The sequence below is a fragment of the Condylostylus longicornis genome, unplaced genomic scaffold (genome assembly GCF_029603195.1).
Source record: "Condylostylus longicornis isolate FDR11 unplaced genomic scaffold, ASM2960319v2 ptg000055l, whole genome shotgun sequence".
In the NCBI taxonomy this organism is placed as follows: Eukaryota; Metazoa; Arthropoda; class Insecta; order Diptera; family Dolichopodidae; genus Condylostylus; species Condylostylus longicornis.
In genome coordinates this window covers 7724964-7751892 of record NW_026578024.1, presented here as the reverse complement: position 1 = coordinate 7751892, position 26929 = coordinate 7724964, and the positions used below count along the sequence as shown (strand labels likewise).

Below are 26929 nucleotides of genomic sequence, written 5' to 3'. Positions count from 1 at the left end.
TTTCTATCGCAAAATATTATTTAATACACAACCTTAAATTAAATTTTTCATTTTTAGTTTTTTCCTTTCTTCCGTTCTTGCCTTAACTACAAAAATCCTTGATAAATGTAGAAAAATTTTCATTTTCCATTTTCTCATTATAAATTTAAATTTTTCTTTTTCAAAAAATCTATTGTACTCCTGTAAATTTCTTCATTTCTATCTCCTACATTCACCTCTCAATCTTCTATGCATCTTCCTTTTGACTTCTTAAACTTAGCTATTCAATATTTGACCAATCATTTTCAAAAAAAAACATTAAAAATCATCTTCTAACTTATTTTTTAACTTGGCTTTGAAAAATAAAAAAACCAATTTCCATGTGAATTTTCTGTGTTTTATGTTTAAAGAAAAAAAGCAAAACGTATGGAAATTTTGTCGCATAATATTTAAAATTTTTCCATAAATTTTTCATGAAACAAAAAAAAAAAATCACAAAGCACATAAAAACACTTTGGAAAAAAATTCCTTGAATTTCATACATCATCACTTTCTAGTATTGGCATCAATATTTTCAACTATCATACTGGATTTTTAGAGTGATTCAATTTTCGCTATAAATGGAATGCTCGTTGCAATGAACTTAGTTACGATATTAACGAAGATTTTGTTTTTACACTCAACTTTTTTTTAATTTTGAAAAAAAACGAAGGTAAATTTCCAAATTTCAAAGTTAAAATTCATTTAAATTTAATCAAACAGTGTTATACACACACATCGGAAGTCTTACTTAATCGGAATGTTTAATCGAAAATATTACAAACAGAATTGAATCACTCTAAAATGAATTTCCGAAACATGTTCACTTTTGACTAATTGAACTTATATGTTAAAAACTGTTTAAACAATCATAAATTGTTGTCCAACTAGCAATCATACATAATCTCTGTCATACATGTTTGTAATACAAATAAAGAATAATAAAAAGTTCTCATCAAACAAAATTTTCAAAAAACAAAATCAAAAAATTTGGTAAATATACATTAACATTCCGGATATTCCGGAAAATTTCCAGTAACGAAACTGGAAAATCAATGACAATTAAAATATTTGTTCCACTGTGCGTAATATTTTTATTAACTATTAATTAGGGGTTTGATGTGCGTAAAACCAGGCACTTCGAACTTGTTCTATCAAGCATTTTGTTAAATGGATAACATAAAAAGTTTTCTTCTGAGTTCAATTATCAAAATGTGAAAATTTTTTCTGAACCATACTAAAATTGCATTGAAAATATTCATACATACATCCAAGTTCGATTTCTTATGCTATCATGGAATTTTATACTTAAGATTTACATATGAATTGCATAATACTTAGATTATTATTATTTTTTATTTTTTCTTCCATTTTGTCTATTTTATTCATTTTTTTACAATAACTTCTGAAAAAATACAGTCCTATTCTATATGTTGCTGAATATAAATTTGAAGATTATTTTGATGGAAGTAAAGTACCAGTTTGTCTAACACAAGCAGTTAATCCATGGACAATTAGCTTCTTTTTAATGACAATATCATTATTTTTTATATTACCATTAATTATACTTATGGTACTTTATGGTATTATAGCACATAATTTAATAGCAAAAGATGGAGCAATGATGAAAATTCGACCAACAAAACCAGAAATAAGTTTTAAAGCAAGAAAACAAGTTGTTTTAATGTTGGGTGCTGTTGTATTATCATTCTTTTTATGTTTATTACCATTTCGATTGCTAACACTTTGGATAATTTTAAGTCCGGATTCAACATCAATTGATATTGAAAACTATTATAATTTATTATATTTTTGTAGAATAATGTTATATTTGAATTCAGCAATTAATCCAATTCTATATAATTTAATGTCATCAAAATTTCGTAAAGGTTTTCGAAAATTATATTCATATTGTATTGATAAAAGTTTTAAGAAACATAAAAAATGTCGTGCATTTAATGCAACTATTACAACAGCAACAACAACTACAACTACTTCAAGTAGTTTCTTATCAAGAAGTTCAAATCGTAGAGTTAGTGATGACTTAAATTTAAAAGTTGAAAATAAAGACACCATTATTACAAAATCAACTTATACAACAAAATGTAAAAGTAGTTATGATCAAAAAGAATATGAAATAAATTTATTGAAGAGAAATTCAAAAAATCATAATGATATTGTGTTAGACGATGAAATCGATGATAATACCATGTTTCATGTTTATACACCAAATAATAATGATGATGATTCCCAAGATAGTAGTATTCTATCGATAAATTTAAAATCAAAATTAAAAAATCAGCAAGCCTTACGGAAATTAGTTACAATAAAAAATGGAGAAAATGTTGAAGAAAATTTACAATTTTTTAATAAAAATTCAAAAAATTCAAATTCAACAACATCTAGAGAATTAGATGGTAATAAAAATAAAAATTTAAAATCATCAGTAACAAAAGAATTTCAAGTACATAAAATAAAAGATTTAAAAAATAAAAATCTTTTGAAATGTAAAAGACAAATAAGTTTTGATGAAACACAAATTATTTCAACGAAATCAGCCCGACATGAATGTAAAGAGAGAATTGTTGTCTTCCAGAAAAAGAATAAAAGTTTCGATGATGCTAAAATACATGATAATTGTGATAATAAAAAATAAAATATAAAATATAAAAAAAAAGAGATAAATTCATTATTAGATCATGGCGAGATTTTTGTTATGATGAACATCGTCATCATCACAGTCATCAACAACTTTAAATACGTGTTGTGTATACCATATGGAGTGAAAGGCATATAAAGTTTTCATCAGAGGCCTGAAATTAAATTGGAAACGGTAAAAGTGTGTTCAATACACACATGCATACATACATATGTATGAATTTTATACAGTATATACTTAGAATCATATAGAAATTGTTTTTTTTTTTTAATATAGTTCAAGTTAAAAATACAGGGTGTACCAATGAATAATCAATTTATTAATTTTAAAAATCAATACTACTTTTTATCACTAAAAATTAGTAAAATTACTTCTTGCATAAATGTTAATAAATTCAGTAGATTATAACGTAAACATTTTAGAAGACAAACTCGGAAAAGCTAAGCTTAGATTGTTGCTTGATTTATATGAGTCTTAGTTCATCCAAAATTGTTAAAAATTTTTACTTTAACAACCTTCAAAGTTATTTTAAACAATTCAATTTAAAATAGTTCCTTACAAAACTGTTATTGCGCTATGAAATGATTCTAATAATCAAAGGGCTAAAAGGGCTCAAATTGAAAAATCATAATTTTGCTGAAACGGATGCAAAATGCGAATTAGCAAAATATTGTTTAATTCTTTTTCAGAGAGTAGAATGTGACATTTGAGTAGTATGTGACATCTTTCTTTAGATTACAGCAGAAAATATTGTGTACCTTAAGGTAACACTTAAAACACTTAGAAGTAGATACATATATGGCATTTCAGTTTGTGATCGGTCATATGTTCTAATTTTTTCTGTACAACAATTATTTTATTGCTCCACATATAATTAATGGAAATTTCCAGTATATACTTTTGTTTTTCTATTTCTAATTTGAATAATATTATAGCGTATATTACATAACCCAACCTTATATCAGTTGAAAATGATTTTTCAATCCACTCACACTCACAATAATATAATCGGACATACCATATATGCAAAATATGTACAATGAGCGCCGGAAAATAGGGGCGCAATTATTATACACATAATGTTGAATGTTTATTATATATTGTCCATTACTTTGAACGTAGAAGGGTGCACTTTTAGAGGTCACAGAACAAGTCAGAACCAGAATGTGACAATGAACATGTCTAATACAGATAGCGACATCTTTAGCTTATTTGGTAATATTTAAATACAACAACAAATACCACAATTCAAAACATTGATTAATAAATGATTATTCATCAAAAACACCCTGTACATTTTTATATATATAAATTAATATACAATAATATTAAAAAAATTGTGATTGATAGAAAACGTATATCGAAAAGTTTACAGGAATTGTGTGAAAAAGAGAAAGATATATAAAAGTATACATAATTTATATATACATACTTAATATACATATATATATATATTTAATATACAGACATAGTTTTAAGGATATTATTCTGTAAGGATATTTTTTGATAACAACTTTATTATAAAAATCATAAAGTTTTCTTTTATTATTATGATTTTTTTTAATTTTCTTATTTTTTTATTAGTTTTGGGTGCTCAGTTTTCGAAAAAGTTTCACATATGTGTAAATGAGTATAAAATCACAAAGAACAGACCTAATAAAGTGTGGTCATTCTATTATTTTGTCATTATTAAGAAAACAATTTTTTTTTTTCAAATTTCATTTTAAAAATTTTCATATTTGCTATTTAACAAGTATGAAGTTTTAAGAAGAATAAAAATTGTACTTATAAAATATTAATAAGAGACAACTGTTGATAAAAGAACGTTTGTTAAAGTCTCAGCCTACCGCAAATTACAATTTTTCCATTCAGAGCTCTGAAAACAACTTATTCCCTTTGTGTATTAGAAATAATGCGTTTCCTTCCGTACTCCACTAAATGTAGTAAAATTTAAAAAATTTTACCTTTAATCTGACCTTGATTACTTCGACAGTTTAAGAACAGTAAGTCTTCATCGCAGACGTTTCAAAGAATGAAGTGGTTTACGAGAACAAATATATAGAATTCAATCTCCTATTTATACGAGTACATTGCTTTATTATATCTTCAATATCTTAAAATAATCAACTCCAAGTAATTTTCCAGAAATTTCCAACTTCCGAATAAGCATATTCCCTACATCTTTAATAGAGATGCCTATATAACAAAAATGATTATATCACAAAACTATATATAGAATTAAATTAGAAATAAATTTTCTGTGAGGACTTGTTAACATAAATTGCTTCATACCATCAGCTTTTATCAGAAAATTATGTGACATTCACAATATCAGATTTTGTTATACAACTTTAATTTCACTTAAAGTACACAGCAAATTTAGCGTTCTTGCATTAAACCAACTTTATTTATTATAAACTTTCAAGTAAATAAAATGTTTAACTCATAAATACTTAATAATAAACAGAAAAAAAAAATGAATGAAATATAAATTATTATGAGAATATTCACTAACCACTTGACATTCTTTAATATAAAAAATATTATGAACTAAGAGAAAAGAAGAAAATATACACTAAGAATTATGGAAGAGAATTGGCAAAGAAGAAAAGACAAATGTCCTTATCCAACTAAGAAAATGTCCTTGAACATGAATATTTAAGCAAATAAAATAAATTTATTAAATCTGTCAGTTTTTTAAATCACTTTTGGGAGTTTATGTACATTTAACATTTCTCAATTTATCATAAGATAAGCACATTTTTGTAATATTGCGTTTACATATATTTAAGAGTTGGCAACTAAATAAATACGAGTACAAATTTACATAAAACCATTTGATTTAATGTAGACCTTAAAATTATTAAAAATTAGTGATATCTTTTTAAGACTCAATTACTGAAATCGATTCAGAATCAACTTTACCACTCAAATCTCTTAAAATCGATAATGATTGTAGGCGACTACACTGCAGCGGTAGAATTTAAAATTTATTGAGTTTATGAGTGAAATTATCTGTTTCAATTAAAGTTCGAAATTTTCTTGGACCACCTTGTGAAGGACGAGTCAATTTAATAGCAATCGACTTCTATAATTCGGCCATTATTATTTAATCAATTTGGCAGTAAGAAGTTCTTAAAAATAATAAAACAAGCCTTCCCATTGATCATTATTCATACAATTTAATTTTAATTCATACAATTTAATTTTAATTATCAAAAAATATTCACAATAATACTGATAAATTTTTATTTGTATATATATTTAAGGCTATTACATACTTCTTAACATTAATACTCTGGTAGAAAAAAAAATCGTCATTATTTTAATGCCAAATCATTATTCTAGTTTTTTTTCTATTGTCCCCTCTCCAGCTCTCCCTCGTTCTCCCCCCCCCCCCCGCATTTTTCTTTTTAACATTTATCTATTAATTTTCATCATTATATCAAAACTCTTATCGCAAACAACTATAAAGACATATTCCATTTCATACCAAACCTATATATGTACCAAATAAATGAATGACTTTATTTTCAATATTTCAATATGTATTTTGAATGTCCTTGAGTTGTAATATATATCCAGTTCATTGACCTCATTTTCTACACGGTATCAAGGAAAGAACGAGCAAAAAACAATATTCAATAACAAATGAACATCTACTTTAAAATATTGAAACAAAAATGTCCTTTTTGATATTTTTTTTTTGTTAAATGAGTGTTTAATAAGGCAAAAAATTGATATTTTTCAATCTAATCCTCTCCTACCCTCCCTCCAGTCTTCCGCCTCACCATCATTTTTTTTCTCTCATCTTCTTTTTATCTCTTTTGTATTTGTATTAAAGATTTATAGCGGAACCTATCAAATACAGGATATTTTTCTTTTCTATTGTATTTATTTATTCACTTTTAATATTATACTTTTATTTTTTTTTGTGTCTCTTATATAATATTTTTACATCCTGATGGTTTGCGAGACATTCATGTCAATCGGAAAAATTATCTATATATTAAAAAAAATATATTACACATGTAACGTATATGTGCGAGTGTATTACAAAAATTGTAACACATAGGATCCCACAATATTTATCATGTAAAGAGTATAAACTTCCATTTGATATCCTTTAATATTAAATTTTACGCATGATAAATTAAAAATATATATATATATTTTAAAAAAAGAAATACAAGAACATAATTCTAACCTCTTGTATACGACATCAAAAAGAAAAAGTAAAATGAGAAGAAACAAAACCGGTTTGTATTGAAATTGTGTGATAATATTTTTTTTTCGAATTTATGCAAAATTCCTCAATACAGTGACGCGTTCAGTTTAGTTGGAAGCCGCATAATGCCCCTGTTTGTCCCTTAATTGCTCTTTGTAAGCATTTTAATAACAGTGAACACTTTAATCACTTTACAACAGGTGTAACGTGATCCACTGGTATGATATTAATTAATTTAAACGTTCAATGTGGTGGTTGTAAAAAAATATTTCATATACATTGTGCAAAATTAACTCAAATAGATTTGCAATATATGAAAACGCACAAAATTGATCACAAGTGTTCAACATGTGTAAGTAAAAGGAGAAATTCTTCACTGCACTCACCTACACATTCACCTGTATTTAATGATGTTACTACTGGACTAGATGGTAATATTTCAACCTCTCCGCAAAAAGAAATTACCTTGGAATTGCTTTATGAAGAATTAACACAACTTAAAATATTTAATAAAAATGCGGTTTCTCTTATAACTTCTTTGCAACAAGATAAAATTAATTTACAACAACAAATTGATACTTTGCAGAATAAATTAAATGGTATCCAATATAAACAAAGAGAGAAGGTATTAAGAATTCATGGTATTCCAAATATAAACAGAGATAATATGTTAGATAGCGCTCTCACAGTTTTTAATGATGGTTTAAATGTTAATATTAGTAAAGAAGAAATTGATGACTGCTACGTTCAAAGTTTTAACAACAACAAAAAACCTGTGGCTTCAACTTCTGCTCTCGCTACTAGTGAAAATACGTATGCAACTGTAGCCAGCGACAACTCTCTCTCGCACGTTATTTACATAAAGTTTGCAAAGCTGCATACAAAAAAAATGGTTTTAAGAGCAAAACATAAAAATACTCTGAAACTTACTACGAAACTATTTAATGATAATGGAAAGAAAAATATTTATATTAATGAGTGTTATTCTGATGCTACAAATAAATTAATTGCTGCTGCTAGAAAAAAGAAACAAGAGAAAAAATACAAATTTCTTTGGGTAAAAAATGATAATATTTATATGAGAAAAAAGGAAGGTGATCTTGTAAAGGTAATAAATTCAATTGAGGATTTAAATAGTTTAGATTAAATTTTATTTTCTTAGTTTCATATTATATTATTTTACAATGAATAATTTAAATTTTTTAGAAAATATTAATTTTACTCCTTTTTGTACATATGATAGTACCATTTGTGAAAGTGCTTTTCAAAACAAGAATAATATTTTTAACTTTTCAATTGTTTGTCAGAATATTCGTAGTATGCGGAAAAATTTTGATACTTTTCTTTTGCACATTAATTCATTAACTAATAAGCCTGATTTTATTTTCTTAACTGAAACTTGGATTTATGATTCTGAAGTTAATTTATATAGTATACCAAATTATAGTATTTATTCGTGCTGTAATAATAATTATGCAGCTGGTGGTGTTATAGCTTTTATCAGTGATAATATTTTATGTTCTAAGACTGTTATTGAAATGAATACTGCTGATGCATTAAAAATTGATTGCAAAATTCTTGAAAGAGACTTCTCTTTCTTATGTATATATAGATTTAATATTGGTAGTAAAGAGTTATTTTTGGAAGAATTGTCTGCTCATTTGAATATCAATAATTCGCGTAATCTAATTATTTTAGGTGATATGAATTTAAATATTCTATGTGATGCAGTAGTTTCAGAATCTTACCTTAATTTAATGTCTTTTTATGGTTTAGAATCTTGTATTAATTGTCCCACACGTATTAATGATGTGTCTAGTTCCTGTATTGATCACATATTTGTTCGTCTAAGTAATTCTAATGGCTTGAGTTTATATAGTTCTATTTTTGATTATGGGATTTCAGATCATGTTATGACTGCTTTATTAATTAATGATATTAACTTCAATAAAATACCAAGGTCGGCAACTGATAGGATCCATTTTAAAAGAACGAATTATGAGTTATTGAATGAGAGGCTTAGGTTAGAAAGCTGGATTGATGTATTTTGTGGACGTGATCCGAATGTAGCGTTTGAGGCATTTAACCAAATTTTGAACGGGCATGTGGATTTCTGTTCGGAATTTGTTAGTAAATCTAATAGATTTACACCATTGAAACCCTGGATGAATGATAGGTTACTGAAGGATATTGATTTTAAACATAAATTAGCTAAAAAATGTGCAAGATTTCCAAATAATCCTACTTTAAAAGCAAGGTATAAGAAAATTTGTAAAAAAGTGAGACGTAATGCGAAAAAAGTGAAGGATTGTTATTATATGTCGGAACTTAATAGGGTTAAAGGTAATACACGAAAGGAGTGGAATATTGTTAACAGTTCTTTAAATCGTTGTAAATTTGACAGTGTTCCTATTTCTTCTTTGAATTTGGATGGTGTTATTGTGAGTGATAAAGAAGTAATTGCGAATGAATTCAATAGCAAATTTTCTGACGTGAATAATTTATTGTCAGGTTTCAATTCGCTGGGATGTGTTGATGGTTTTTGCGATTTGGTTGATGATATTCATCAAGTTAGCAGCTGTTATTTTGAGCCGATTTCTTCATTTGAGCTTTACAAGATAATAGTAAGTGAGCTAGATAACTCCAGTACTAATTTATTGCTGAAGAAAATCGCTTTAAATATAGTTGACACTCTTTCTTTTATCTTTAATTGGTGTATAGATGATGGTATATTCCCTGATTTGCTAAAATTAGCTGATGTTGTTCCATTATTTAAAAAGGGTGATAGATGTAATATAGATAATTACAGGCCAATTTCAAAGCTACCCCCGTTGTCTAAGGTTATTGAAAAATTGATCAAAAAAAGAATGTTAAAATTTTTGGATCGGAATAAATTTTTTAGTGATATTCAGTACGGGTTTAGAAGTGAACTGTCTACAGAGGATGCTTTATTGAATTTTTGTTCGAGAATTTACGGGGGTCTAAACAGTGGTACTAAAAATGCTGCTCTTTTTATAGATATCAAAAAGGCCTTTGACACTGTAGATCATGAAATTCTGCTCGATAAACTATATAAGGCAGGTTTTAGAGGTAATGTATTTTATCTTTTTAAATCTTATTTAAGTGGTAGAAAACAAAAAGTTGTTATAGATAATTGTGTTTTTAGCGATTTCAAAGATATTCTTGTAGGAGTACCTCAGGGCTCAGTCCTTGGTCCTATTCTTTTTTTAGTATTTTTCAATTCTCTGTTGTTTCAGAAATTTAGAGGTCGTCTAACTGCTTTTGCAGATGACGTTGGTTGCTCGTATAGTAATCTTTCGTTGTTTGAAGTTGTATGTGATATAAGTTATGACTTGGCATTGCTTAGAAATTGGCTTTCTCTCCATAAGCTTTTATTAAGTGATAAAACAAGGCTACTATTTTTTAACCTGGGTGGATCGGTGCCGTTGATTGATAATTTATATTATCATTGTTCGGATTGTAACAAATTCAATTTATGTGCATATAGGGAGAATTCGATACCTTACGATAATTCCAGCAACTGTAACCCGGCTTGTTTTAAACTAGAATGTGTCGATTCTTTTAAGTATTTGGGTCTTACATTGAATGCGAGGTTTGATTGGTCTGAGCACACAAGGTTGTTGAAACACTATTTTAGTACAGTGGTAAGGCAGTTTTACTATCTGAAACAGTTTGCCTCAAAAAAACTTTTAACATCTATTTACTACGCCTTGTTTCATTCCAAGCTTCAATATGGGATCGTGAACTGGGGTGGAACCCATAATTGTCTTCTGCAGCCACTTTTGACGCAACAAAAATGTGTAATTAGATTAATTCTGAATAAAAATCGTAGAGTTAGCAGTTTTGATCTTTTTAGGAGTTTGAAAATTCTTCCACTAAAGCACCTTTATTGTTTTAAAGTTCTTAAGGAATTTTTTAGGAAAAGTGGTTACTTAAATTATAGATACTGTTCGATTCATAATCTTAGAATTAACAATAGAAGGCTAGCTTTTGTTCCTCCACATAGAGTTCAGCATTTTTTAGGCTCTTTTGCATCAATAGCTCCACGGCTGTATAATGCTTTGCCGCAGTGCATTCGAGGCTTGTGTTTCGGTTCCAAACTATTAAGGGAGATAAAATCATGGCTTTTTGGTTTCAATCATATTGAAATAAGGAGTTTGTTTGTAATTACTACTTAATTTCGCATTTACGAATATCAACTTGTTTTAGTTTCGCTTTTTTCTTTTCTTTTTTCAAAATACTTAAAAATTTTTTTCTTTCCTTTTACATTTATTAACATTTATTAACATTTTTTTTTTTTAGTTTAATTTACTCTTTTTTAATTTTTATTTTTTTTTTAATAGAGTAACCCCACTCTAATTTTGAATTAGTACACTTGTAGTTTTAATTAACAGCATTCGCAACTGCAATACTATAATTGCATTGAATGCATTGATTAGTTTTTATTCAATGTTCTTTTTGTTTTGAGAGACACTATATGAGGTACATTATTTATTTTTAATTAATGAAATTATACATTATTTTATTGGTTTTAATGAAAATTTGAATGAAAAAGTAATTTGAAATTTTTTTGTATATTGAATTTATTTAATCTTAATTTTTAGTATTACTTTTATAAGTTAATTTGTAATAGTTTTATAATTTTTCATTTATTATTGTTATGTAATATTGTTACACTGTTAATGAATTTGAATAAAAAACTGAAATTGAATTGAAAACTGAATAAAATGCTAAAACTCCATTTTGGGCTGTCCAGAGAATTTTAAATTAAGTCCGCGCTTAAAACATAAAAATTTGTTAGAAATTATTTTAAATTTCTCTATTTTGTAAACCAAAGCTTTAGTTTCGAATATCCTTGAATTTTTACTAAAGTTATGTTAATCGCCTGCTATGTCTATATGCACAATCGTTTACGAATCATTTTTCCGAAAAATGCTAATGCATTTCTGCTCAAATTACCAACTCTATTTAAGTTTAGATGTGAAATGATTTGTAACAGCCATCAGGTATTTTATTGTTAACTTTTGTTGGCTATATAATATTGAATATTAAGAAATTACAAAAATTACTAGATTATAGATTGTAAATTTTTAAGGGAACCGAGTTTAGCAAGAGGATCTCCCCCGGGCCATTCGTGGCTTATTGTAGATTTACCATGCTCCTACCTATGGTATTAATAATCAAAGTACAAAACTGAAGATATCTGCAAGCGAGTTGGACCGCAGTTCCTGAACGCTTAGGAAACCCTTTCCAAAACCACTTTAAAGTCAAACAGCTAGTACCGGGCAAAGAATTAAAATTACTAGGTCAACTATTAAAAAAATCAAAAAAGCCCTTATACTGTTACTTAACATTTTCGCTTCTTATTCTTCAGTGTTCATTTTGTGACGCTATGTCATAGGCAGCCTTGTATACGATCCTTACATATTTTTTTAATATTTAATATCAAAAATCACTAATGTGTAAAAGAAAAATTGAAATATAGTCATGTCGCCTGACATTTCATTCCTACATGTCCTTTTTTTTTACTGTTATTCATTCTTTGATTTTTTTTTTTTTCATGTTTTGAGAAATTTATCGGAAAATATTTGCTGTTGAGATAGGTCTAAACCAAAAAAACAAAAAAAAACAAAAGTAAAAAACAAACAACATTTTTGAAAAAAAAAAATACAAAAATTTTAGGGTTTATTTTGAGAATATTTTGTTTTGTACACTTGAAATACAAGTGTACATAAGAAGGAAAGTTCTTTGCACGTACAAATATGTTGTTGAGTGGGCGAAAGAACTTGTAACCTTTTCACTTACAAAAACAAAATAATAAACAAATAGTTCTTTACATTCCGGATCATTGTCGAAAATGCATGACATATAAACAAACATTAAAATCAATCATTCGACAAAAGGATTTGAATTCCACGCATATACACACTTATTTTATGCCGTCCCCTTTACTATTTATATTGTTGCTAAGTGAATACCACTAACATAAGTAAGATGTTTTGGGAAAGCACTCGATAGTCTTTTAACCTTTATAGTATAAAACTGATTTTTTGTTTTCCCGAAAAAAATTAAGTAATAAATTCTTATGTCTTCCCAAATCTAATATTAATTGCCATCATTAAAAGAGGTTTCAATTTCAAATATTAATTCTTGGTACTATAACTTTAGCAAAATAAACATAGAATTTTTTTTGGTTCTTTTCTACTTGCCCTTGCACCTATATTTTTGAAAATATTAAAAAATACGTGTGGGATGGTTCTATTACTGTGTCGCCTTACTAAAAATATTAAAAATTAATAGTGTAAAAGTTTTTTATTACATTAATTTATTTTGTATGGTAATAAATTTTTAATTTATTCAGATCTGATTTATGTACATTGGAGAAATGGTTATAAATTAGTAAAGATTAGATTAATTATTTTTATTACTTGAATATTTTTTGGAAGGGAAAACAAATTTTAGAATTCACTCCAATTTTTATAATATCCACATGATTTTCTTGAAATTTCAAAGCAAACAATATACGTAAAAATATTGTAAAACTTTTTATTCCTATAGATAGCCACAGGAGATTTCGTTTTCGACATTTTACCTATATCAGGTGCAAACAGCTTATGTTCTACTTTATATTAAATTTGTATCTGATAATCTTATTCCATTCTCACTTCAAAATAAAACTTAATATTAATGAAACAATATTTAAAAAATAAATTTAAATTTCCTTAAGTTTCAATAACGCAATGTTAAGATTTTTCTTTAGAATAAGACTAATTCCATTTGAATATCAATTATATTCTAAGTAATGGAATAACTGACCACCAAGGTGATATTATTTTGCGAAATATTCCGAACTGACAAAATTTACAAAAACAATGTCTAAAGTTTTATGCTCCGATGAATTCCGATTGAAATATTTTTATAAAATAATTGATTATTGCAATTATTTTTTTTTCTCTGTAACAATACCCTTTCATTGGAAGGATAGGAGAGGTCGAATATTTTCAAATTTTCATTTAAAAAGCGAGTGCTTTGAAATTTGAAGATTAAATAATTCAAGCCAATATGTAGAGCCAGCAGAGCTAATAATATTAAAAAATTTCTTTCACATAATTAATTTCAAAGACCGATTGCGATTTTAATTTTAATTTGGAAATTGATTTACGATCTGAGCTTTGTGGGCTGATAAGATATACGAGTACATATACGGCATTAATCTGACATTATGTTTAAAAATTTTATAGAATTTTTTTTAATTTTTAAATTATTTTTTCAACACCGTAGAAAATGAAAATTCATAATAATAAGAGAAAACTTTGCTGAGCTCATCCTTGAAAATTCATTTCCAAATTATTGATTAGCAAGCTATATTTTATAAAATTTTAAAATAAAAAATTATTTTTAATTAAAAAAATCATTGAAAATTTTGATTTATTTTTATAACGAAGTGGGAAATGCTTGTATAAAACATTAAATTTTGTACAAAAATTAATAAAATTTTAAAATAATAAAGTTTAAATAATTGAACATACACCCATACATTATAATGAATTAATAATATTATATAGAATTTTTAATAATTTTAAGTTTCATATGCATGACTATTTATTGAAATTAAAATCTAATACAAAAAAATATTTTATTAGTAAAAAAATTTATAATATAAATTTAAGAAAAATGTAAGAGAAGTTTAAAAAAAAAATCACTAAAAGATTTTAAGAGAATGGCGGAAACAATAAAAACAAAAAGTATTAAATTGTCATAAAAACAAACCAATAACAAAATTAATGTCAGTATAAAATTATAAAAATTAATCAAATAAAATTTCTAAAAGAAAATTAATGAATACGAGTATTTTATTTATTTTAATTAAAATTGAAAAAAAAAGTTCGCCGGAAATTAGTATGAAAAAATTAGGGGGTGTTTGCCGAATTGTAATCAACAACAGAACTTTCTTAATTCGCAAAACTTTAATGTTTGTCTTATTAATTTTAAAAATTTATTCTCTTGGTCCATAACTATTCGGGCAACAATTGTATAAAATTAATATAACAGTAAATATGAACAAAATAAAAACCAAAAAATTGTTATTACAAAAAATACGAAAAATATTTATTACGAAAAATACGAAATTTTTAATAAAAATTGCACGAAATTAAAAAAAAAAACTTAAACTATACAGGAACTTGAAAAGATTTCAATAATATTTTACATTAAAGTTATTCTAAGAACTTGTCATTTATTGATATTTTTCAAAAATAATTTAATACCTAGTAATATACATACTTCTATATAAGGTTTTTCAAAAGGTTCTAATGTTCTTCATTTGTGATTTTAACGAAAATCTTACTAAATCAAAAACAAATGTGTTCCGTGTTAATTAAGCTTGATATTCATGACATCGTAGAAATAGGACAAAAGAAATTGATGAAATTAAAACACAATTATAGATCGAATTGCATACACATAGCTATTCCAAGGATGCAATAAAAGCAGAGCCTATCAAAATCAACAAAAGCGGTTTTCTAACAAAATAAACAGAACGTCAACAGATTTCGTCAACAGATTTCGTCAACAACCAACTGTTGTTGCACGAATAAAATATTTGATTAACTAAATAACCACCAGACAAATTTACCATAAAAATGGCATAACTTAAATCATTATTAAAATTAATATCACGAATTATGAGCCTCAAAATAATTATATAAAATTGGTTTTGGTTATAGTTCTTTGTGAGTTAACAATAAAAATATAAAAATTACACGGTTTTCAGAAATTGCAAGTTTGGAGCCTCATAACTCAAGAAAGGAAGCCCAAAAATCAATACAAAATGTGTGCCTGGAGGTATTCTATCACCATACTTTTCAGGTTCCATCGAGTCTCGGACATTCTATCTATACACACACTATTACAGTAATGAAATTATTAGTTCAGTTTTTATTTTAAGCACAATTTAAAGGTAGTACACATTTGGATGTGTATAAATACAAACATAGCTTTTTCTATACAAAAATACAAACATAGCTTTTTCTATACAAAATTTTTTCTACAATTTTCCAACACAGGCATGAAAATCAAATTGAAAAAAATTGAATTAGCCAAAGAAAATTAAAAATAAAAATCCTTACTTTTTCTTGATTATTTTGCTGGTAATTTCTCCGGTAAAATTTTTCCCAATCTGTGTACTATCTTCAAATAGCACTTTAAATAAAAATACATATTATCGCAATAATTTATTATATTAGAGTACAACTCTCATATAAATATATTAAATCGTCATTATTACAGCGACTTACAAATTTATAGCAATACCCAAAATTTTTCAATTTTTTTAAACTATTGTTGTAACACTGAAATATTTGATTGAAATTAATTTATTAGTATAAAAACAAAAATGTATACCGTTAAATATGCGTGTTTGAAATTTTTCGGCCAAGAATTTTTCACCATACTGCTATTAATTTGCACGCTACTGTATATACAATTTATTTAATTGAAGAACCCTTTTTTATTGGAAAACTTATAAATTATATGAATATAAAGTAAGTATAACAACTTAATCGCTATTCCCTCAAATTAATATTTTTCAATAGAAAAGTTTTTCTTTTCTAAAAATTTATGAATTCAATTTAAATAAAAATTTGAACAAGACAAAATAAGAAAAGCAATATTATTGAAGAAACCCACTAGTGTTTATTAATACTTTTTCAAATAATTTAATCTTATTGTTTCTAGAAATTTATTTAGGAAAATAAATCAATTCTTATCACAATATATATATATATATATATATATATATATATATTGTAAATATACATATATAAATGGCGAAGATAGTGTCAAAGAAGCTTTCATAAATTCAATTTTACTGGATGCTCGCTTATATAGACACTATCGCATATTTGTGTGTGTGTGTGTATACTTGCAATCGCATAGTAACCAGATGTTATCAAAAATTTTTCTTTTTTCAATTTTTTTAATAAAACTTTTCTTTTCAGATGCTTATTTTATTTTTTGTCGCTATTCCGTTTTTATGTCTGAAAGTCCTCTTATTTTCTTTTATTCTAAACAATTATGAAAACCGAAATTTTTGTCCTTAAAAGAATTCGAATATCAACAACAATACAAAATCTAATAAAGTTTGTGTTGTCGTCGTATAGAACGTTTTTTATTACAAATTTTCCAAAATCTTTTTTTTTGTTCTTATGTACAATTTCCTTTTTTTATTTTTTTTTTTAGATAAAATTTACTTTTATATTTTTATTTTATAAGATAGACACAAGAAGGTATGTATGTATGTATGTACACATATTTTTACACATAGATTACAGAATATTGGAATGTTAACAATAGAAAATTCACGCTTAGAACAAACTGTAGAAAATTGAGTACATATCATGCATGTTTTTTTGGACTCAATCCGAAAGGGAAGTATACGCAGTTATTGCATTCAATTTAAATGATTTTTTTTTATATGTGCATATATATTTTAAATTTTTTAATAAAATAAAAAAAGTAAATAAAAAATTTGTTTATATTTTCGTTTTTCTTTTTTTGTGAATTTTGTAATATTATAGTGCACGTAATTTAACTAAATTTAGATCCTAATATAGCTAAATTTTAAATAAAAGAGTTAAAAATGGAATTTATTATGGCAATAAATGAAAGCTAAAAAAGATAAGAGAACGTATGAAGTAACAATGACCTTTAATAATGTGAAACTAAAAAATTTTGTAAATTTTTTTATAATAAATTTTTTTTTAAATATCTAAAAATTCAAATTATTTGAGTTTCTAGAACGCATTTTTATAATATTCCAAATAGTATTGAATATTAACATTACAGATAACAGATTTAACTTTAATTATTTAAAATTTTTTCATTCAAACTTTAAACAATCACAAATTATTAAATTGAAAAATCATTCATAAATAATAAAATAATCCGAAACCACCTTAAAATTGTACAACAAAGTAAATAGCTAGCTGTGTATATAATTAATAATTTCTTTTAGAATTTCCATTGCATAGGCTTAGGAGTAAAATGTTGTCAGTACCATAATTGAGGCGCTCAGCGCATTCGTGGCCTACTTGTAAAAATGACATTTCGAGTAAATGCTAAATATTTAATTTTTAAGAAAATTTTTTAAAAACAAAAACAAATTTCTGTTAAAATAGAATGATAATTTCATTTTGAAAATATAGAACAATTCTTTAGGCCACTACAGCTCTATTGAGTATAATAACTCATTTTTGCAAATATGTTGAATAGGCCATTAATGCGCTGAGCACAATAATTATTATAACTGTAATTAACCTAAACTTGAGTTTAGGTTAGTTTTTATGAATTTATGTTCAAGTAAATCAAGTAAAATCTAAAATTTCAATTTCTCTTTCTCCGTTTACCTTCAAAATGAGATTATAAGAAAGACAGTATAAGTTGTATGCAACTAATTGTTTGTTAAAGTTGCTTTTCAACTAGTACACCTTCCCGGGTTATATAGTGCACGTAAAGTACAAGCAGTCTTACTGCAAAGTATAATTTTTCACCTCGCCGCCTTTTATTTTTTAATTTTAAATTAAAATAATAAAGATATTAGAATTAAATCTTTAATTTGAAAAAAAAATTATTTTACCAAATAAAAATGCGTTCTATGACAAATTTTTATAATACAAAATCAATTGAAATTTATTTTTCTTTTAATATACGAGAATCTTATACCATATTAATTCTTTTTTTTTTTCAAATATCCTTACAGTCCAATTTTATCAATAGCAAAATATAGTTTGGAAACATATTATGATGGATCTGAGGTTGCTACTTGTATAACATCTGCTGATGAATTTTGGCCAGCATTATTTTTTATTGGCAGTATATCGATTTTCTTTTTTATACCATTTTTAATATTATTAATATTATATAGTATTATTGCAAAACATTTAATGAATAATCCTGGATTAATAACACACCGTCACAATAGCAACATTAAACGAAATAGCAATAATAAAAAAAGACATAGTAATAGTAGTAATAACAATAATAGTAGTAATACAGTATTGAAATATCGTAAACAAGTTATATTTATGTTAGGTACAGTTGTAATAAGTTTTTTTATTTGTTTATTACCATTTCGTATATTAACACTTTGGATAATACTTGCACCCGATGAAACATTAAATACATTAACATTTGAAAATTTTTATAATATTTTATATTTTTGTCGTATATTATTATATATTAATTCAGCAATGAATCCAATTTTATATAATTTAATGTCAACAAAATTTCGACATGGTTTCTTAAGGTTATTAGGTTGTTCAAGATTTATAAAAAATAAACGTTTAAGTTCATTAGCTGATCGTAAAGGTACATTTCATACTGGTTCAACAAATATGAGCAGTTCAACAACTTCAAGTACACGTAGAGAATATTTAAGAAAAAATAGTAGTTTAAAACATTTAAGAAGTGATAGTATTACAAGTGATGACAATAATGAAAATTTTAGAAGTGTTCGAGACATCGATAATAACATATCATTATCATCTGGTACATTTAATAAACAATTCCCGTCCAATATTAATTTAATGAATCATCCCAATCAAAATAATTCTATTGAAAATACTATTTGTATTAATAATAAAGAAATAAATCAAAATACAAATTGTAATATACGTCGTGTATCAAAAGTAAATTTCAGTGAAATTCTTATTGAAGAACCAGAAGAAAATCTTATAAAAAATACAAAAGAGCCAATAAATAATTCAATCATTATTAATAATGAATCTAATCTAAATGATTTTACTATTGATAATAATGATGATTATGATGATGATGATGATGATAATTGCAATTTTCATAATGATGATGTCAATAATTTTCATTATAATAACACTAAAATAGAATTACAACGTTCAAGTAGCAGTATCAAAAGAAAACAATTTCAAAATCAATTTTCAACTAAGAAATTAAAAAGATTCTCTTCCCAAAAGATTAAAAACCCCATAGAGAATAGAAGTTTTTTAGTTAATTCTATTGCGAATACTTCAATAACAACAACAACTATTACAACTATAACAAGTTCAAAATTAATTTCAGAATCATCTAGAAGTAATTTTAAAAATTATAATAATATAGTATCGTCATCATCATCACCATTAAAAATCAATTCAAAGGCAATAAGAACATCAGAAAATTATTCAAAAGATTCTTTTACACCCACAGAATTTTATTATCAATATCAACATCATCACAAAGAAGCCAATAATCAATTCAATAGTGGTGAAAAAGAACATCAAAGAAAATTGATTGTATCTAATAAAAAAGTGATGAGTACTTTTTTAAATGATATTAGAACAAATACAACTGCCACATCAACAACAATATTAGACCCATCATTTGATATCAACAACAAAACTACAATAATGAAAACAATAACAACACCAACTCTTACACCAGCAATAGCATCAAATACTAGTATAACAACATTAAATACAACAACAACAAGTAGTATAACATCAACAATTGCAATGACAAATAACAATTTGAAAAGAAATCACTATGATCAAAAAGTAAATAATGATGGGTTTGTCTGTACTTTTCATAAGGGATTACAATCAAAAGAAAGTCTTGTTTAAATCTTTTTTTCTTCTTTTTGATTTTTGGTCCGCAGAGAATGTCAACAATTTATAACAAACTACTTTAGCATTTCTAATAAGCATATAGGGTATATTTATGTATATGTATATATAAATGTATAAGTAGTCACAATAATAAAAAAGAAATTTAAGAATAAATAAAATAAAAATATTTTGTAATTCAATCATTTACTCTTAAAGTTTTATGAATGAAAAGACAAAAATCTTTTCAAAGATCTCATCAAAAATCTTAAAATTTTCGCCACACGCCAAATATTCGTATACATTTATTGATACTGGAAAACTACATGAATATTCGCACAACTGATTTCCAATTTCGAAATATGGTTGGATGCTTTTGATGATTAAATCAAATTCGAAAATGCCTGATTTAAGTTGCGATGCCAGGTATTCCAGTAACTAATGCAATTAGCACAATATTTCCCACAATTCAATATAAAATTTCGTTGTGCAATTTCAGTTGCATTTGTTCTAAATGTTAAAAATGAGTTAATTCTTATGAGAATATTTCCCTGCACCAACTTGTATAACAGTCAAATATTATGTACCAATCAATTTATTTTTGTATAAAAGACAAAAAGGAACCCACTGTTATGGCATTCTTTTATATTTTTTTATTTGATCAAAAATTTATTGAGCAATTACAGATTTATCTAGGAGCGGTTAAAGTGTCAGAAATTATTTTTTTTTTTTATGCAATTAAAAAATGAAAATGGTCAAACATTTAAAATAATTTTTATTTTCAAATCAACATGTTAAACTACTGCGTGTCTTTGATGTGTCAAAACAATTATTGTTTGATTAAGTATTTTGTATTTTAACAAAAGAAAATTAAACTTCAAATTTTACAAGTTTTGAAAGCTTTATTTGTTATACGACATAGCATTATTATTATAACTGTTATATTAATTTAAAATCTAATTTTTTGTATACTCTTTGTACTTTTTAAATTATTTTAAATGTGTTAGAGGTGTAAAATTGAATTAAATTTGGAAAGTATTTTATTTTACTGCCAAATATGCAATTGTATAGACATAGAAAATTATAAAATTTTAAATAATAAACTAATTTCTTATTAATTGAACAATACAAATTCTATATAGTATAAAAGTTTACTACTCTTACTATTAATTCTAAAGTACATATTTACAAATATTTCTCATCATTTTCTGAACCAAATAACCATCTATGAAATTTATGGGCTATAAGAATTTGATAATTATTTGTAATCACCATTACATCATCATTATATGCGGAATTCGAGTACTTATACATTCATGAAAATTCAAAAACAATTCAATATTATATTCAAAATTTTGTGTAAAGTAAACAAATGGGAGAACTCTAAACAACCAATTTAGAAATGCAAAAATTAAGAAGTATTTAACAGGAAAATAATAAAAACTAAAACTAAAGCAAAATTATAAACAGTCTTATAATGGGAACAATAGCCTTGGTTCATATATAGCTACACACGGAATTTGTTCTAGTTAACAGAAGCATACAAATACTGAAAACAAGCAGCAGGAACCAAAATCGACTCATCAAGCAAAATAACGCTTTCATTTATGTGAATTCATGCCAATTCGTTTCTTTTCTTCTTCACCAAAACTTTTGTTACTCCTAATTGTGTGTTTCTTTATTCACCTCTCTATCCTGAAAAACAATAAACCACATTATTATTTTAACCATATATAAGAGATCAATAAAGTCATGAAATGATAAAATCAAAAATTTCATATGTGAACAAACTAATGTGTAATCATTATTATTGTCATTATTAATTTTATTTCTTTTAACTTTTTTAAATTATCTTACACGTCATCTTCAATTGTGTTTTACCACACAATAAAAATATTACTTTTTTAGAACTATACAAAGAGCCAAAGAGCGACTCTTAAAAGTCTGTCTACAAAATTAAAACTAAAATAAAAACCTTAAATTTTATATTCTTATTTTTACATCATTGTAAATAATAAAACAATACACGAACGTACAATACAACCCTCTCACCCCATTAAGATAACAAAAAAAGAACAACATCATTTAATTCTAATAAAAAATATCCTGTCATATTAAATTCCTTGTAATTTTTTATTAATTCAAGTACATTTGGAAAAAGATAATATCATAAAATTTATTGTAATACAAAAAGAAGAAAAAAGAAAGGATAATACAATAATTTTTCAAATTTTTTTTATATAGCATATTTTTAGGAGTTATGAACATAAATAATAATAATAAATAAAAAATAAATACGTAGTAGCTTCATGTACATAATAAGCAGGAGTGAAACCTAATAAAATACATGTGTATGTATGTATGTATAAGTAGATTATCTGAAACTAAAAGTAGATTATTGAAACTTACAATATTTATAGATAAAGAAGTCTAACTCTTTTTTTTTACTACAGATAGTAAATAAAACGATAGTAAGTGTTATGATAGTGCGATTTAAATGTTGTGTAAAAATTTAAAAATCGTAATAAAAGTATTCTTTAAAATAATTATTATAAATGAAAAAAAAATTATTAGAAAACAGTTGAATGTATTTAGGAAATTTAGAGTAAATTCTACAATTTAAAAATAAAATAAGAAAAAAATAAATTTTTTATAAGCGATTACAATTATTCTTTTCAATTTATTAAATGCATACTATGTAAAATTAAAAAATAAGTTGTCAATTACTTAATAAACCAAAAAAAAAAAATTAATTAATTTGGATTTTTATTGATTTTTTTGTACAAAGCATTTCAGGAAAAAAGCTTTTGCCGAATTAGAATTGGTAAGCATATTTTCATTTCTATATTTTTCCTTAAAAATTCATAAGAATCAAATAAAAGTTTCGAGTTGACACTATTGAAGTTCAAATTTTATAATGAGTATTTTCGGCATTTAACTCAAAAGTAGAATGTCACATTCAGAATTTTCACAGAGCACATCTGATTAGTTGAAAAAAATTTTTTTAGTGTGAGGGTGTGTGAGATTTTAAAAGTAAATACAATAGAGGTTAAGTTCATGTTTGCAGCACTACAATGAACATAGAACTAAAAATAAGTACTTTTGCTAATAAAAATTCCTAATAACATAAGCAAACAACACTACACCAAAATAGTATTAATTTCTGCAAGCAAGTTCTGCAGAGAGAGCTTTTGCAGAACTATTATCAATATTGGGAGCTGATATCGCCGAGTATATACCTGGAACCGCAATAGTATAAGTCGGATATTCGAGGGCTACAATAAACCATGGTTTGTAACGGAAGGGAGGTGTTCATTTGCCCATATCTCCATTCAGTTATGTAAAATCTGCAATGTACAATCTAAAACGGACTGTTTTTTTGCAGTACATTCACAAATACGGGCTGCGATTGCAATTTTAACTTGAAGCCGGAATTATGAAATCAATCAAAAGTTGTTCTGTTATTTTATGATTTTCTAATTTGGAAGTATCAGTATAAATAGTTGAAAATTAATGATATGAAATTGTCTATAAAATATCAAATTTTTTTTAAACACATAGAACTCGATCTATGAATGCTCTGTAAAAAATAACATGCATTTCTAATTCTGAATGCCATCTATATACGAATAGATGAACTAAATCACAAAAATAAATTTAAATTGAAAAAGTTTTTAATTTACGATGCTTCGCAATCCATTTCAAATAACAATTACCAACATACATACATATGTATGTGGGTACTCAAAATATCAAAAACAATTTCAACAAAATCATTAATCTTCTATTTCAAGTCATTTAAACAATATAGTCTCCCGTATTTTTCATTATAAATCTTGTAGATTTGTACAGATCTTTACAAGCAAATATGTAACACAACTCATACCTTAACTTCTTTTCAATTTCTTCAACAATTCCATTAAATTTTAACTTAACTGATAACATATTCTTCATTTCCACTTCATTATTATAGAAAATCATTAAACAATTTTCCTACATACTCATATATTCTTTGAATCTTATTTCATTCACACTTTCGTCTTCATTTTCAAGATTCATTTATTAATATTTAAACTGTCACCAAAAATACTATTTCAATATAGCCTACTTATAAAAATTCATTTGAAAAAATTGTTAGATAACTCTTAACACTTCATGAAATATCTGTGTCCTTTTATTAGAAATGATGATGGTGACAATATTGATAAATCTATTGGCAACGTAATTAATTATCAATGTATAGAAAATCAGAAAAACTTGAAAAGGATATAAAAAGGCATTCTAGCATAACTTTTAATGAAACAGTATGACTATATTTATATTAATGATTATTTTCTGTCCTATATACTTTGAATGTACATGGAAATTGATGAATATGCCTTGTAAATGAAAATAAAAACTTCGAGTAGTTATTATGTGAGTAAATATTGAAGAGGAGTGACCCCTGAGCTGATATATTTTATATACACTGAAGAAGATCAACAAGAAAACGGTATAAAAAATATATTATGTATTAGGATTAATAACAAAACAATTATTCTTTTGAAATTATTAGAACTGTAGAGAGCACAACAAAGATTGTATCGCAATTACTGGATTACCGTATTTGACTGTCTATGGATTTCTTTAAACAAATCCTTAATCTGTATCTATTAAGAAGTAGTTTTCATATACTATCATTTAAAATGGGATTAATTATTTTTTAATGATGTACATTAATAAATTTAAATTCCAGTTCAATGACGACAGACTAACGCTAGGCTTACATCCAGCACGCTCTTGACAAAACAAATCTTCGAATATTGTTAAATTTTTCTAATTTTCCCTTTGATTCTATTCGTTTTCTCTACTTTTTAAACTTTATTAAAAACCAATAATTAATAAAATATTAAAGCAGGCATGATTAAATTTCCTTCATCGTAATCTTCAAAAGACTAACAATATAAAATTTAAAAATTGCTTCCCGTAATCTAAATTTAATTCCCTATTTTAATACAGATCCATACATATATACATTTTCTTTGAAGAACTACAAAAGGAACCATAATAAATGTTTTCATTTCTGAATTGAAATAAAGCAAATATCGAGACTTTCTTCTTATTGAGAAATTAATTGACTTTCTAAGCAAGTAAACACAAATAAATTTTCTATTTGTTTTTTTATTCTATATTTATAAAGTCCCTTGAGCAATGTTTCGTTCAAAATTAAGTGAATCATCATTTTTATAAATAAATTTCTCTAAATTCAGTTCCTTCAGAATAGAATTATTTCTATTCAGTTCCTTTAAACAGATTTGCCTTATCAATTTAGACATGCATACGTACATATATATTTTATATATGTGGGTTTGTAATGGGTGCAAACATATAAAATATTTCAGTTCTCCAAAATAATGTGTTTGAAGGCGACTGAAGAAGTGTCGTTGTAAAAAAATTCATTCTAAAACAATATTTTATTTTTGTAATTTATTTTTTCCGGCCTCTTCTCTTTATCTTCTTTTTCTTGATCATCTTTGGTGGTTTGAGAATGATATGTACCACCTGGGAAATTCGCTATGTCTGCTGTTTCCTAAAATTATTCTAAAATATTTTTATTATAGTAACGAGACCAGATATGGTTCATAGATTTAAATAGGAAAAAAAAATCGAATATCCTTGGAGTTTTTGTTTTCTTAAATTAGGTAATATGCAAAAATAAAAACAAAAAGAAGGCATTCCAACACATTTTGTTTTTGGAATTCAAAAATTTGTAAGAGAAAAATTTTTGCAATGGCTACGCGAATTTCACATTTTCTTTGATATTCAAATATTTTTTTATATAGATATAAAATGAAAATTACAATGACAAATACGGAGGGAAAGTGATAAATTTTGAAAAAAAATATCGCGCTTAAAATATTGAGCTCTTTTCGATTTTAATTTTAAATTTTTGGTTTTGAAAATGGAAATTTCATTGTTGAAAAATGACTTTGCTTGCAGTTTAAAATTTAGAAAATAAAAAGCAATAAAAAACAATTGGTTTAAGCACCATTTTTACCCAGTTGCCATGCCAAATCCTTGATATTTAAACTTCGTAGGTTTTTATAGTTTCTTCTGCGGTTTTTTGTTATAGAAGCTGTCCATTTACAGACTACTACTTCTTAGTCAAACTCCATGCAAGTTTATTCTCATTTTGAAACAGTCTACATGATAATCAATTCTATATTTTGATTATAATTTTGTCGAGTTCTTTTAAAATCAGCTTAAATTTTATTACATACCACAATTCCAGTTTTTGTTTAACAATCCTCTATGTTTCATTCTAAAATTATTTTACTCAATTTCTCTTTTGAAGCGCGATTATAATTTAAATTTTATATAAATAAATCTTTTTATTTTTTGAACAAC

General features: G+C 25.4%; 1 protein-coding gene across 1 annotated transcript in view; it reads left to right on the top strand.

Annotated features, from left to right (window-relative positions):
- Positions 1–20560, top strand: part of LOC129611981 (thyrotropin-releasing hormone receptor-like) — a 39444-nt gene extending 18884 nt beyond the window's left edge. The window contains exons 4-5 of the mRNA XM_055525420.1: positions 18685–19472; positions 20148–20560. Coding sequence (XP_055381395.1) covers positions 18685–19472; positions 20148–20560 — 1201 coding nt within the window. The remainder of the gene's footprint in view (positions 1–18684; positions 19473–20147) is intronic.
- The last annotated feature ends 6369 nt before the right edge of the window (positions 20561–26929 follow it).